This window comes from Chelmon rostratus, chromosome 6 (assembly GCF_017976325.1).
Source record: "Chelmon rostratus isolate fCheRos1 chromosome 6, fCheRos1.pri, whole genome shotgun sequence".
NCBI classification, from domain to species: domain Eukaryota; kingdom Metazoa; phylum Chordata; class Actinopteri; order Chaetodontiformes; family Chaetodontidae; genus Chelmon; species Chelmon rostratus.
The window spans coordinates 8,287,532-8,302,303 of NC_055663.1; the positions used below are offsets into that span (position 1 = coordinate 8,287,532).

Consider the following 14,772-nt stretch of genomic DNA (forward strand, 5'->3'; position numbering starts at 1 on the left):
TGGTCGCACCCAGGTCTGGTTATCAAAACATATCACTATTTGAATACCCACAGAAATATGTCCATAACAGCTCCAAGTAAAGATTTGTATCATGTCTTTGATTATCATTCACTATGTGCTTCGTTTAATGTCAGAAAATGCTGAAAAACGGTCGCCAGATTTTCTGCCCAGCGCCCAAGATGATGGTTATCAGTGTGCTTGTTTTGTTCTATCAGCAGTTCAAGACTTAAGAAATTTAGTTTATCACATAAAAACAAGAAAATCTTCACCATTGCAATGCTGAAGCCTGTGAGCATTTGGCTTTTTCAGTTAGGAATGACCACAACAGTTTATTGATTATTTTTCTTTGAATCCATTAATAGACCATTAGCTTCTGCAGCAGTTGATTGACAGAAAATTAATCAGTTTCCATAATCAATTTTATGTTTCAACAACATGCTTCAAGCAAAAAAATACCAAATATTAGCATTAATTCTTCTCAAATGTGCATTTTTATGTTAATACTTTTTGAGTACTGCATGAAATGTGTTCATAGCACTGAAATATAAAAAGCAGCCTGGTATTGAAAGCTGGTGTGATCAGATTTATTTTCTTACCTGTTATTTGGTTGGAGATCAGAAATTCAGGAAACCATGTTTTATTTCGTTTTGATAAATGTGAAAAGGCTTTTTGTCTATTTTGATGTTGATGATGTTCTTGATTTTAAAAACCTGTTTGATGAATCTTAAGTAACTGCTCTTTCCTCCACTGTCTGCACATTACTCCGTGAAAGTTTGCACATTATAGAGACAATTAATAAAACCGTGAGTCCTTCTCTGTCCAGGAACTGATGTGAAGTATTTCCAGAATTTTTTTATCTTTCAGTATTTCAAGTTTTAGTCACCCGAGAACGTTTAGTTTGGAAGTATGAATAAATGTAAGCTTTAGGCTTTTTTCATGAACAAGATCCTCCTTTTTTTAAATTCATAACCTAGAAAGTTCAGTGGTGCTGTTGGATAAGTCTCAACTTAATTGATGTCCCTCCTACAGACATACACATGTAGGCTATGCTTTTTATTATTTCTCCATCTCTTCAATGAGTTCAGTCCAATTTTCCTGTGGATATCACGCCGTAACAATTAATAAGGCTTTAACTTTTAAACTGGCAAATACAGTAGAATGTGCCACACTTATCACACGGGCCCCGCTATCCTTTCTGCCAACTATCCGAGACAGGAAGAGAAGTGGAAAGAGAGAATATTTCTCCTTGGATAAAAGAGGGGAGAAAGTGGAGCTGAAACTTTTCCGCACCATTTGATGTCTGAAAGCAGTGATGCAGCGATTGATTCATTAAACCAGAGCCGTAATGAGGAAAGAAATCATAATTCAAACTTACATTTTAAACAGGAAATATAATTGGAATTTTATACAGAGAAGTCCCTTTGTACAATTATGATTAAAGGAAAATTAATTGTATGAAAATGTCCTCATAGATACTGAAAATTAGATCTAGCAAAGCTCTGGCGACATAGACCTAATTGTAAAAATATTGTGTACAGGATCGATCTTTTTTTTTTCCATTCTCCCCTTCTCTCTCTCTCTCTCTCTCTTTTTATTTTTTTTTTTGTTAAGGTCCAAATCTAGCTGTGTTAATTTTATCTGAAATTAGAGTGAACCATGCAGGCGTGGAAGTTGAAATTAGCCTAAAGATGTTTCATTTACAAAGACAGAAACACTTTGTCAGCCGGCGATTGTTTCCCAGCATTATCTCTGCCTGCTTTTAATTGCTTTGGAAGTGAAATTAACAGAATTAGAAAAATTGCCTCTCCCTTTTTCTACAAGCTTCTTTATTCATGGGTATTGTTGTGTGCTTTGTATAGATTATAGACTCCTTTTGTTCCAGTATTGTAAATATATACGCCCCCAGTCACGGCTTTAGCGCCGAAACAATCCCTCTGTTCGATCGACACAACCTAATGAAAATTAATTTATAACCTGTCTGGATTGGGGGAGAAAGGCGGGAAATGGGAAAAAAAAATGCCGGTTTTCTCTCAGTATTAATTTCACTCTGATTTAGCTATTCAAAAACAATGTGCCCACCCTCCTTGACTTTCCAATACATCATTATTATGTATGTGAGTTGTTTTCTCCCTCAGCGGTCTGCAGCATATTAACCATTTCTGCTTCACTCTAGCACTCCCTAATCCTCTTAAAAGAAACGGTATCCTGAATTAATAATTCTATCATGGTATCCTCTCAGGGACTGAGAATGAAGGATGTCATCCGATGCAGATGAGCATAATAGAAACTGCCTTTTATAATCAGCAGTCCTTGAAACACTAATAACTATAACTCAGTCTTGAGATGCAGAATAAGAGCCAATAAATATGACAGCATGTCCCAAGGTTCAGAGCTCTTAATGTACCATAAAAGCAGCCTGGTACGTTCATCTTATAGAAGGAGTATTATTAATGAAGCAATTTAAAAAAGTCACATTAAATCCATATTAACTGACTCAATTTTTTTTTAGGATGTAATCTTCAAACAGGCTAAAATAGATCAAAAGTACTGTATAATTACTATGGTCAGCAGGGATTATGAAACTGTAATTGATACAGATCAGCCCTACACTAATCACTCTTTTAGCTACAATTTTAGGTATACTGTAATTTGGCTCTAAGGTCCCCCTTGGCTTCTTGCTATTAATCTTCTGGATTAGACCGTTCAGCATGTCCAATTCTTGAAACTGTTTTTTGAATGAGTCCAGTTAAAAAAAAGGATCGGGGTGTTTAGGGTATTTTTCCTCCCTTCTGTACGGTGCATACAATCATAAGTAGCTTGTTTAACAATCTCACTTCCTTTTATTATTCGCTTCTCCTGCACCAGTCTGTTTAGACTCAATGCCCATGGGAAGACAATTAAACCCAAATCCCTCTACTTTTGCAGACCTAAAGTGTTATATTGTTCTGTGATTGTGTCTCTGGAGATCTGGACTTTATGGACTTATATTTTTGTCGATACTCTTACTCTTTGTGTTCAGACCACCTGATCTCATTGTTATATTTAATCAAAAAAGTGCATTTTTTTCTGTTTGATATGTGTCCTCATCTATCCCAATGGCAATATTTTTATTCTTTTCTTAATTTTTCAAACTCCATTAGAATCAGGTGCAGTTGTTCTGATGTTTAAGGTCTCCTCTAAGACCCAGAAGGGAGCAGAATTCAGTGGATGAGACTGATGTAAATACAAATTCAGTTGTTAATTTTCCCTCATTTTCCTCATGCAGGTTCCCTCGGGGATCTTGATGGCGGTGAGGAAAACACACCGGACAACCTCAGCCTATCAGGAGAGGAGGGAGGGGCCTCGGACCCGGATGATTCAGCAGAAGGCGACAGCTCCAGCCCCCCGCCATACACACCACTGTACAACGAAGGTGAGAGGAGGAAGAAAGCCAGACACGAGAGTCAAAAATCTTAACACAGCAGAAGATAGTGACACAAGAATCAATTAAAAACAAGAATCTAAAGAAGGACATGAGAAACAGTTGTGGGCCTCCTGTCTGTCCCTGAAGATGGGCTTGATTGTAAAAGAATCATCTATTGAATTTAAAGACTGTCGTAGTACTTCTCATGAAGACTTTGAAGCTCTAAAATTGGTTCAGCAAAAAGATAACTACTGCTAGAACGCAATTGCCGGCTGGAAAAAGAACACTCCCCTGCTTAAAGCTTTGAAAAATTACACTTATAAAAGTGTCTTTCCAGTAAATATTCATATTTGACAAGCTGGATCCAGCATTTTGCCATTTTTGCCTAAATTTTACTTAAACCGTTAATTGCTTTTCATTGAAAATGATTGCCGGTTATTTTAGTAGTGTATTTTCCCCTGGGTACTGTTGGAGGGTAGAAATACGTTCCCCCATCTGTGTTAGTGTAGTGAACTACGTCACCAAGCGTCATCTTACATTTCCCAAGGGTTGGAGTGAATTTTTCACTGGAGTTCAACAAAGGAAATAGTCCTTTTGAAAACTGTTTGCAGGTTAACTGACCAAATTTCGACTAAATAACTTGCAGAAGTCGATCGAGACACTCATGCTTTTATAATATAATCAGGAATCTGTGAAAAATATCACCATCCTTGTTTTTGTGTGTGTAGTTTTATTATTATAGTTCATCACACTGGCTATAATGACAGCGATGCACTGACAACATGCAGCACTAAGCACCTCTTTAAGTAGAATAATGCAGGTGTCTAGTTCACCGGCAGTTATTAGTGGTTATTACCAGATTTATCTCCTCATCAAGCCTTGATGTCTTTCTTTCATCGACTGACGTCTACCTGTTATCTTTCAGGAGACAGTTCACGTTACCCAGAGACAACTAAAAAAGACTGAAGAACCATTATGAGGTTGTAGCTTTCCGCATGCATCGCTCTTTTATCTCTATTGTGTCTAAACGAATAAAAAAAAATAAAAAATTCTCCGGGTTCAATCTTGGCTCCAGTGAATCTGCTCCCTCATGCACCTCTTATCCCGAGCCTCCCCCTTGTACCGTGTGATAGCAGAGTTTTCAGTCATATTCTTTTGACTTATTCAAGATTTCACTAGCTGTGTTTTTTTAATCTCAAAAATTCCTGCTCTTGTGAAATTTTGGGGCTGGAAGTGATAAGCGTCTGTTGGTTGGCTTGGTTTGATAAACCCATGGAAATTCTGTCAGGTGCTAATCGAGACGAGATTAGAGATTAGCTATAGGTGTGTGTGTGTGTGTGTGTGTGTGTGTGTGTGTGTGTTTGAGGTGAGGAGTGGGTTACGTGTGTATTAGATTGTATAAGAAGAAGAAGATGAGAAAACTCAGGCAGACTGAACACACACACACCCCTCCCCATCACACTGTTGATTTACTTCTCTCTCTCTCTCTCTCTCGCTCTCTCTCTCTCTCCCTCTCTCTCTCCCTCTCTCTCTCTCTCTCTGTTCTCTGGGGTTCCTCGGTTGCCCAGTGCTGCCATTATCAGTTCTCTGTAAGTCAGCCATGTTTGACGAACCTGCTCTTTCAACCTGGGATCAATACCAGGTCTTTATCTGGCCAGCTCTGGCTAATAAAGGCAAGGCCTCTTATCCACCATCTGGAAGAGAAAGAGAGAGAAAGACACACACACACACACACACACACACACACACACACACACAGGCGATAACTGCCCTGATAACTTTAGCAAGAAAAACACATTCTGCTAGTAACAGGACCAAACACTCTGTTCTCTCCATCACACCCTCCTCAACCTGACAGAGAGAACCACAGTATAGCAGTGCTGATACAATGGATCCACACACACATGCACACACGCAAGTTTATTGAGGAAGAAATGTTCAGTTCGTTTTTCTGTTGTGGTGTGTTTTTTCCTCTCTCTTCTCAGAATTGCGGTACAGTTGCAGCGACCCACAGAGAGTGAACGTCCTTTTTTCATAACAAGGCAGTCATAGTTACACATGCACACTTATACATACACAGGAAACCTGATAAAATCCACTTCTAGGCTGATTAGTCAGTACGTTACCTCCTTTTGACCTCTAATCATCATGCCCTTGTTTGGACCAATCAGAATGATTTTTGTAAACCACCTTTTTTTTTTCATCAGAATCTGATCAGCGCTGATAGAGAAAGACTGTGTGATGCATAAACTGACAAATGACAAACGTCATAATCTCTTCTGGTATTATCACGATGGATCGTTGTAGACTGCAAATCTGCAGCAGTGCTGAAATGATTAGCTGATTAATCGATTAGTTGCGCCCAAGAAAATTTTTCCAATACAGCAACTGTTCAATGTATCGAGGAAAAATAAAAAATATTCAATTTTCTACTTTTTTCTCTTTTTTTTTACGCCATTATAAATTGAATGAACATGTGTTTAGACTGCTGGATGAATGTTTAAAGGCATTTTTTAGTTTTTATGCCTTTATTACAGACAGTAGATAGATGACAGGATATGAGGAAGAAAGCGATGAAACAAAAGTCCCTGGCCAGATTTGAAGCGGGGACATACCGTTCGTGGTCGGCGTGGGCGCCCTCGTGATGTGTGATGTTTTTCACTATTTTTATGACATTTTATAGATTGAATGATTAATCAAACTCACTTTGGGCTCGAGGCATTTTTCTCTATTTTCCCAACTTTTTTATAGAGGAAACATTAATCGAACCATGGAGAAACTTACCAGCTGAGGAATTAGCTCCAGGTCTAGTGTGCAGGGGTGAAGCAAGAAATTCTGGGGCCCGACTCAACACAGATGAGGGGTTGGGAAAAATAATTCTAATAATTCAGTTATTTATTTATTGGATTATTTAATGGGGGCAGTGTGTATTGATAAATGATGAGTTATCTAAAGAGTTTTTTTTTTTTTTAATCTCTATAGATGATACTTATTCTCCATGAAAACAATGCCAAGCTCTTTCCAGACATGGAATACGTAGCATTGGCTTCATCTATCTGTTGAACTGATGTCTCTCTGTCATTCAGACATACATAGGTGATGTTTATGTTCATTTTCTTTACAGCTTCAGTCCAACATGACGGACATTTACGGGAAGAGGTGTGTGCTCGCTTCATGTTTAGCACCCGGTGCATGAGAGGGAGCAGAGAGAGAATAGCTGTGAATTACCAGCACTGCTAATAGATGTAATAGGTGTTCATACTAACACCCTGTTTTCCCCTGTTTCAGCCGTCTGTCTCTTGCATGTTCAATGGAACGGATACAAAAATAGCTCGTGCTGTGTGTGTGACCCAAAGTGTATTTTACGCTCCTGCTTATTTCTCTTCTGACTTTCTGTGCAGTAAGTGCGTCACTACATTGATTGTGAAGCGGGCTGTGAGGTTTGCCAAAATGCTTGTCAGTGTGCAGCAGCGCTGTGGCTGAATGAATGCAGTGTAGACTCTGACGGACGACCGCAGCTGCTGCTGACATCTCGCTTTCTCCAGCCAGCGTGTTTAAGGTGCAAGACTTGAAGATCCACACCTTGGTTTTGTCCGGTTGCCTGTAGCTTCATCTCAACCACCAAACTGACCGATGTTGCGACTGTAGTAGCAGATATGTAAAGAAAGGAGACAAAAGGCAGCATTAAAATCATCAAGAAGAGAAACAGAAATGTATAGAGGGTTGTAGAAGTTAGGAGGCGAGATTGTTGGGTGACTTTGCCCTGCAGGTGTGACAGGGGAAGTTCAGCTTATCAGATTGATGGAGACTGTCTCGCTATGGGGGGGGGGGGGGGGGGGGGGTGGTAGAGGGGGAGAGAGAGGGAGGAGGGGGTTTGGCAGAAAAGTGTCTGTCGACTCCTCCTGATACCTGCCTCCCTGTCTGAGATGATATGGGAGATAATATTGATAATATTAAACGCAATAACTGTGTCTCCAGCTCCCCTCCCTCGTTTCAGCCCCTGCAGGATAAAATCAATGTGCCATTCAATGTGATTTATAGCTGAAAATAATGGCACTGTTTAGGCAGGGGGGAGGTGTGTGTGTGTGCTTGTGTGTGTAGGTCTGCTTGCTTTAGTGTGTGTACAGTATGTCGCCGTGTATGAGTGTCTGCGTGTGATTGAGGTTGAAAGGTGGACGTGACGTGAAGATGGATGGTGTGTGTATGTGTGTATCTGCTTCTCTTTGTGTGTGTGTGTGTGTTTGTGTGTGTGTGTGTTGATTTATTTGACGATGCAGATCCAATCTCTCAACTGTTACATTAATAACAGTGGAGTGTGAGGGCGTCACGTGGCCGTGGGACGTTTATGGCTGGTATTGATCGGGCGCTATCGCAGTTTATCGGAGTGGGAATGCAAGGGTAAACACGGGCTTTGTGCAGACAGCCCAGGTGTTATCGGGGTGGAGGGTTGATGACGGGGTGGGAGGAAGGGGGAGGGAGAGCACAAAAGAGGAGCTGGGAAGGAGGAAGTGAAGAGAAGGGCAAAAGTTGGGAGGAGGAGGGGGACGACAGGGATTCGGACAAAGGACAGAAAGAATGAGGAGAGAAAGGGGATTAACTTAAATAAAGAGGGTTGTATTAAAATGTCTTTTTTGCCAAACCAATGATTAGGGCTGGCCGATTAAACAGTCTGATAGGGGATCGTGATAGCATTTCTGTTGATAATGATGATCAGCTTTGACATTTTTATTAGATATGGATAGGTCATACAGCCGAAATAAACACAACAACAGCCAGTCAGTCTGCAGTTTTGGCTTTGCACGCCCATTTCCTACCACACACACAATTGTTTAAGCTACAGGTAAAGAAAGTGAATGTGAACATGGATGTCCTCTGTGTTACTGCTTGTGAGCTTGAGGGCGGCCCTGAGCTCCTCACAGGCAGTGGACAGTAAGCTCAGAGAAGAGCCACAGCAGATGGAGTGAAACAGACTTCAGGATGTATTTTACTGGAGTCAGTGAGGACAATGCTCATTATCCATAAGTGCAACCAAAGGGAGACAGTGTAATCAATTGATCGAACACCTGCTGAACAAGCAGAACACGAACTTGCAGAAATGGTGCGTCTTCAGCCACTCTGCAGACGGTAGCACGCTGCCCCCTCCTCATCCACACCATACTTAATGCTAAAGTGCTGAAAGAGAACTTATCCTCCGAAGCTGAGGAAGTTATTGACAAAAAAGGTAACACTTGGCAAGAAAGCACTTCGAACCAAATACACCTCAGTCAACATCTTAAAATGAAATTCACTTTTGATAATATATGAACATAAACCTTCAGGGAGGAAGAGCTGTTCCACACAGCGAGAGCCATTGTCTTTAGTGTAGCAATTGTTTAGGCTCCCATCCACTCGCTAAATTGATCATGTGGCAAAATGCATCAGAATCTGGCTCAGCCGAAGACACTTAAACGACAAAAGTTGCATTCATGTGAACATATAATACCGTAAGTATCATTTTTGTGGTCAAAAAATGATCCAGGTATCACACAGAGCAGAGTATACAAAACCAAAACCTTGAACATGTGCTGTCCCCCTGCTCTCTACCTACAAAGCTTTTCAATACTGAATACAAAATTGATATTTGAGAGTTTAAAAAAATCAGTTTATGTATTTGTCAGTATTACACAAAACAAAACAAAACAAACATTTAGGCTGTTTTTTTCTGAGAGAAGAGAAGAAGATAATTTCTAAGCAGAAACATTTAACAGTTTAAAAAATGAACTTCATTGCTCTTGGGTGAACAAACTGTGTAATGGAGACATAGTGTCCCACCTCAGAGATACCTTTTGTATTTCTCTACCTGCAGTATCAGCCAACATAGAGGCCAATACTGATATATCTGTGATGATATATCTGTCCTGCTCTAGTCCAAACTCATTGCAAAAAGGTAGCTTTTATTTACTCTTACCTACTTCAACCTACATGGATTCTACACCACAATTTCACCAGAACTTTGCATTTAAAACAAGAATGCAGCAACAATATATATGTGGCAAGAGGGGAGAAATGAGATAATAAAATAATTTGTGCCATTTGGTGGATGATTTCACCCAGCGCTTCATTTTGATACAGATGATCTCTGTCACAGTGCTTTTACACTCTACGACAAATTAGTTTGGGAAGATACTTTTAATCATGAAATCCATTACACAATGCTAAATGCCTGACTGCATTTCGAACGAGTAATAACGAGTAATAATTAGCTGATTTACACAAGTGCATTTAGAAGCAATTTAGCTTTTTAAATAGTTCCCTCATCTATCAGCTGAAGTTTCCGCCTTAAAGATCTGGGTCGTTTTATTTTGTTGTAACTCCAGTGACATTTTTCAGCACGATTAGCAGTGACATGTTTGCGATCCGTCTGCGTGCTGTCAGCTTTTGAGTCACCCTAACCCTTGGCCTGATGATGATGCAAGACCAGAGAACAAGAAGACAGAGATCTGCAGCTCAGATAGCCTGAGGTGCTGTGATGTAACTATTAATCTAATCTAACTAATCATGGGTCCCACTAATAGGGAGGGACCCAGCAGTGTGATGAACCGGCTGATACCAGCTGCACAGGCACAGTTCAGGGTTCACATATATGAATGCTAGATAAACACATTATAAACACACACACACACACATCCGGACATTCAGATTCACACACACACACACACACAGGTCCAGCCACGTGCAGAAACACACACAGATGTCTTTGATCAGCGAGCAGGAGGCTGTGTAATCAGCTTGATCAATAGCAGGGGTATCAATGCTGATTAGAGGAACAGAGACAGCCTCAGTCTCTGCTGAAGGTGACAGGCCGAGGGGGTGAAGGGGGAGGAGATGGAGAGATAGAGGAAGACGACGGAAAAGACGAGCATCGTGAGATCCACCTACCTTCAGTGAAGGGAAAGCAAGGGAAGGATGGTGGGTGTTGACGAAGAGAGAAAGAGAAATTGGCTGAGGACAGATGGGGAGAGGCGACAAAAAGACCAAACTGAAGGTAGAGAGTGAAGACGTTGTTTCTCATGAGACTCTGATTCTTCAGGGTTGCGGCGAGAATCAAAGGGTCCATCTCTGCGTGGCGTGGTGTTGTGTTACACAGCTCAGGAAGTCATTGCACTACTGCCTTTGATCAACAGACAGGATCAGCCACTGCCCAGACACACACAGACAAACAAGCACATACACACACGTGCACATCGGCTTCAATCGGTGAGGGGTTTCGAAAAGCTGATGCAGATTTTTTTGGATTGAAGCTTTTGTTCAAGTGTGCTTAAATTCTACTGTGTTGTACACGCAGAGCCCAGGACGCAGGACTCTCGAGGAGGCCCCGACGATGAAGACGAGAATGGGGAGGAGCAAGGCTCGACACACAGCGGCAGGGAGGAGCAAGAAGAAGGAGTGGAAGAGGAGGAGGTGTTACAGTGGAGGGGTCCAGGTCAGTGTGCCCACAGGGGTTCTGCATAGCCAGTAAACATATTCATTTCATATGTGGAACTAAGCAAAACAAAATGTTTGCTTTTACTGAAGGATTATAAAAACGTTTAAATCTTCGTACGTGTTCAGGAGGCACTAATGACCAAATCATGAGATGTTCATATCCAAATGAAAACAAAAGTTTCACAATACTCGGTGTTGAGCACTCATATAATAAGTGTTCTTTGCTTTAAAACTAACAAGAATGATTCTGAACTAAGTGCACTCTGCACGAATTTGACACTAAAACGGACATACACAGAGGGGTTTGTAGTCAATTTCAAATCCAGTCAGAGAGAAATGTGCAATATTCATTAAACTCTTGAAACAAATCCAACACATGAGACAGTAGGCCCTTTTCACAGTATACATTTTCAGTGATGGCAGCTGTTGCCCACATTCAAACTTCTGCATGGTGAATCATTCTTGCTGCCAGCTAGGCTTGTGCTGATTGCAGATTCTCCCCTGCTGATATTAAGGAACCAAACTGTTACAGAACGTGAAATCCTCCTGTGCATGTATAGAAGATGTTTGGAGTGGCACGTCTGCACACAAGCGACTTTGCTCCTTATTTTCAAGCAACCAATCCTGACATGCACAGAGTGCAACCTCACAAAGTCCTGCATCTCTACTCTCCATGTGCCTGCTCACCAGTTCCACCTCCACCATGGCTACAGGGGAGGAAACAGGACGAGCGTGTGCGTGCGTGCGTGTGTGTGTGTGTGTGTGTGTGCGTGCGTGTGCATGTGTGTGTATGATGGCTCCTTCCCTCCATCTGCTATCTTTACACGCCGGGTCTGTTTTAGCTGGACTGTCTCGCATTTATAAAGTGTGAAAGTCACTTGTAAATGTGTATAAATCCTGTAATTATTGACAGTTGACTTAAAATAAATGTTTAATGATGCACATCATTTGTTATTCTGTCTTAACACATTTTCAGTAAAGCTAGTTTTATGTGTATGTGATTAGAGCGAGTGTGACAGGAGGCATATCCTTTGACTCCACTAACCATCTTCTGGGTAATACCCTACATCCTCAGTGTTGTTAGTAACACCTACCTGCGTGTTCCTACTATGACAAGACATAAAAACAAAGCTGTGTAGTCGCTAACTGCCTGAGCTGGACTTTATTTGTAAACTGCACTAGGCCTGTGTGGTTTCCATTTTTCCGTCAGCTCTTTCATTTGAGGCTTTTTCAGGTCTATTTTCTAATTTAACTATCTAAATATATTTAAAACATGATAAATGAAGCTTGCTGAATTCAGCCTTGCATATTTAGCATAGTTTCTAATAGTGTATTGTAGTGGAGGCAGGCTGGCAACTCCACTAATGTCAGAAATGATTACACTCTTAAGAAATATAGCATCAGTGTTACAGAAAAAAATGTACAAAAGTATCCATAGTTTTTAGTTTAGTTTAGAAAAGTATCCTTAACATGCTCTAGTACAGGTCAAAGCCCAAACGTTGGTGTTCTGCAAAATACCAAATTGCGTATTTTGACATTAAATATGAATATTTACAGTACAGTACACTACAGTATTAATTCTCATAATCTTTGTACATGGAAATTATGGTATGGCTAAAGTGAAACTAAAACACTTGATTGGGTGCACTCTCCAGTCACTGGCATCAAAGTTGGACCTGCTACGCCCCCATCCATCACCCCAACCTCCACACCCTCACTTTACACCTAAGTAAAGAGCACTGAATGCTGGCATGAAATGTCTGGCGTGCTGCAGAATAGTCCAAAGTCACTACTCCGACGTACCATCATTTTAACTCTTACTATGTGCTCAAGTGGAACTAACTCTGTGTGTGTGTGTGTGTGTGTGTGTGTGTGTGTGTGTGTGTGTGTTTTGGAGATGTTCCTCTGTGCAGCCTCTTCTGAGAGTCTGTCAGGGTCCATTGTGTCGCCCCACTGTTCCCCTGAACATGACATGTGAATGTGACAGGCCGGGGGAAAATTTATTCAAGACGTAACAAAAACACACACACACACACACACAAACACACACGGCTAAGAGGAGATAACAAGTAAATCGCCATAATTTTATTATTTATTTCCTCTCTTATCGAGGTTTGTTTGGTTATTTATTTCTCTCTGTCTGTTGTCTTCAATGAGTTAAACAATGCAAGAAGATTACCGCACTATCTCGCATTATTTCCTTTTCAAGCTGCACACGTTTTATGTATGACCGTGCATGTGTGTCCGCGCAGCGTTGAGTGTGTGTATGTTTACGAGTGTGTGTGTGTGTGTGTGTGTGTGTGTGCGAGTATTTTAATTCCTCTGGTGGGGAAGAGAGGATGTGTTCATTATCGTCCTGTCCCAGCCTTGTCCCTTTAACAGTAATTGGAGCGATATTAATTGCTGCGCTGTGGCTGGTTGATGGTAGCACCATGATGCTGCACTGATAGGGCCCTTCGTTTTTTCTTCCTTCTCTCCTCCTCGCAAACTAACTGCTGGGTGAGCGAGGCGGAGGGATGGCGGAAGGGGAGGGAGGAGGGGGGAGAGAGAGTAAGGGAGAGAGATAGCCCCTCTATCAGCTCTGGAGCAGGCGCTGTCTTTATCAGGAGCACGATTGGCAAAAAGGAAACTTTGACCGGTCTGAATTTTTCTCTTATCGTCAAGCCCCCCCTCCTCCACCTCCCCTTTCTCCCTCTCTCCCCCCTCCCTCCCTCCCTCCATCCATCCACCTTCTCCTCCTCTGGTCTCTCCATCACCACTAACAGCCCCCCTCCCCTCCTTCTTCTCCATCCTCCTCCCCCTAACAGCATACATCTCCCTCTTTTTCTCCATCTTTGTATTGTTTCTTCTTCGTCTTCGTCCTGCGTGTCACGGTGGGACTGGAGTCGGTGGTTAACGTGCTCGTGTTCATACAAAACGTTCTCCATGTATCACACATTTCCCATAAACAGATGCGAGGGGAAGTGTGTATTAGCAGGGATGGAAATAAACAGGGTTTTATCTCCTCTGGGAGTGTTGGCATTCCACTCGTTTCTCACTGTTGTTGCCTTGAGACACTTCTGCTCCTGGGATCACAAGTTTCTAACTTTTCATCTCGTGGGGTTTGGCTGCTCTTAGGCCAATCGTACCCGTGGTCCAGTAGTGTCACGACAACCTTTCAGTATAACACCTTGTCAACACGCATTTCATGCTATTTATAGTATGTTTCATTTTTATGTCAGTATGTATTGTTTGTCTTCACATGTCCAGTTCCCACATTGCATTGAATCTTTTGTAATGTTTTTTGTTATTTCTTTGTTTCTTTTATGAAGACGTCTTATGTCTGCGTTTTTTAAAATTATTATGACGGGATCAAATCAAATCAAAGCTCAGCAGAAAACAATTGTTAAAAAAAAGAGACTTTCTCACACTCAGGACCAGCATCACTCTTAATCTGATGAGTCAGTCATCACTTTGCCCTGAACACATATTTAGTAGCAGTAGTGCTGAAACAACTATTTGGTTAATGACAGAAAATCTAGATTTTTCTGATGAGCATTTTCCACCAATTTATGAGCTTTCTAGACTAATGAATACATTAGTTAACCTGAAAAATAATCAGCGATTCCATCGATAATGCAAATAGAAATGATTTTATTGTACATCCTGAAAAGCAAGCTTCTGAATTTCGATTGATTGTAAATGTAGAATTTAGAGCAGCAACTAATATTTTCGTTACAGAAGAATCTGCAGACTATTTCTTGATTAATCGTTTGTCTGCAAAATGTCAAAATTATTACGAAAATAATCATCATAACATCTCAAAGCCCAGTGTGATTATTGAAATAGCTTGTTTTATCTAACGTTGTGGCACCTGGACACCTGGACTGGCGTAATGAACTGATTATAAAAATAGTTAATAAACT

The 14,772-nt window shown here is 41.1% G+C and overlaps 1 protein-coding gene across 1 annotated transcript in view; it reads left to right on the forward strand.

The window, feature by feature from the left end:
* The window catches only part of zfpm1 (zinc finger protein, FOG family member 1), a 103,414-nt gene that overhangs the window by 45,251 nt on the left and 43,391 nt on the right, over window positions 1-14,772 (forward strand). The window contains exons 2-3 of the mRNA XM_041939704.1: window positions 3,266-3,412; window positions 10,728-10,865. Of these exons, the coding sequence (XP_041795638.1) occupies window positions 3,266-3,412; window positions 10,728-10,865 (285 nt within the window). The remainder of the gene's footprint in view (window positions 1-3,265; window positions 3,413-10,727; window positions 10,866-14,772) is intronic.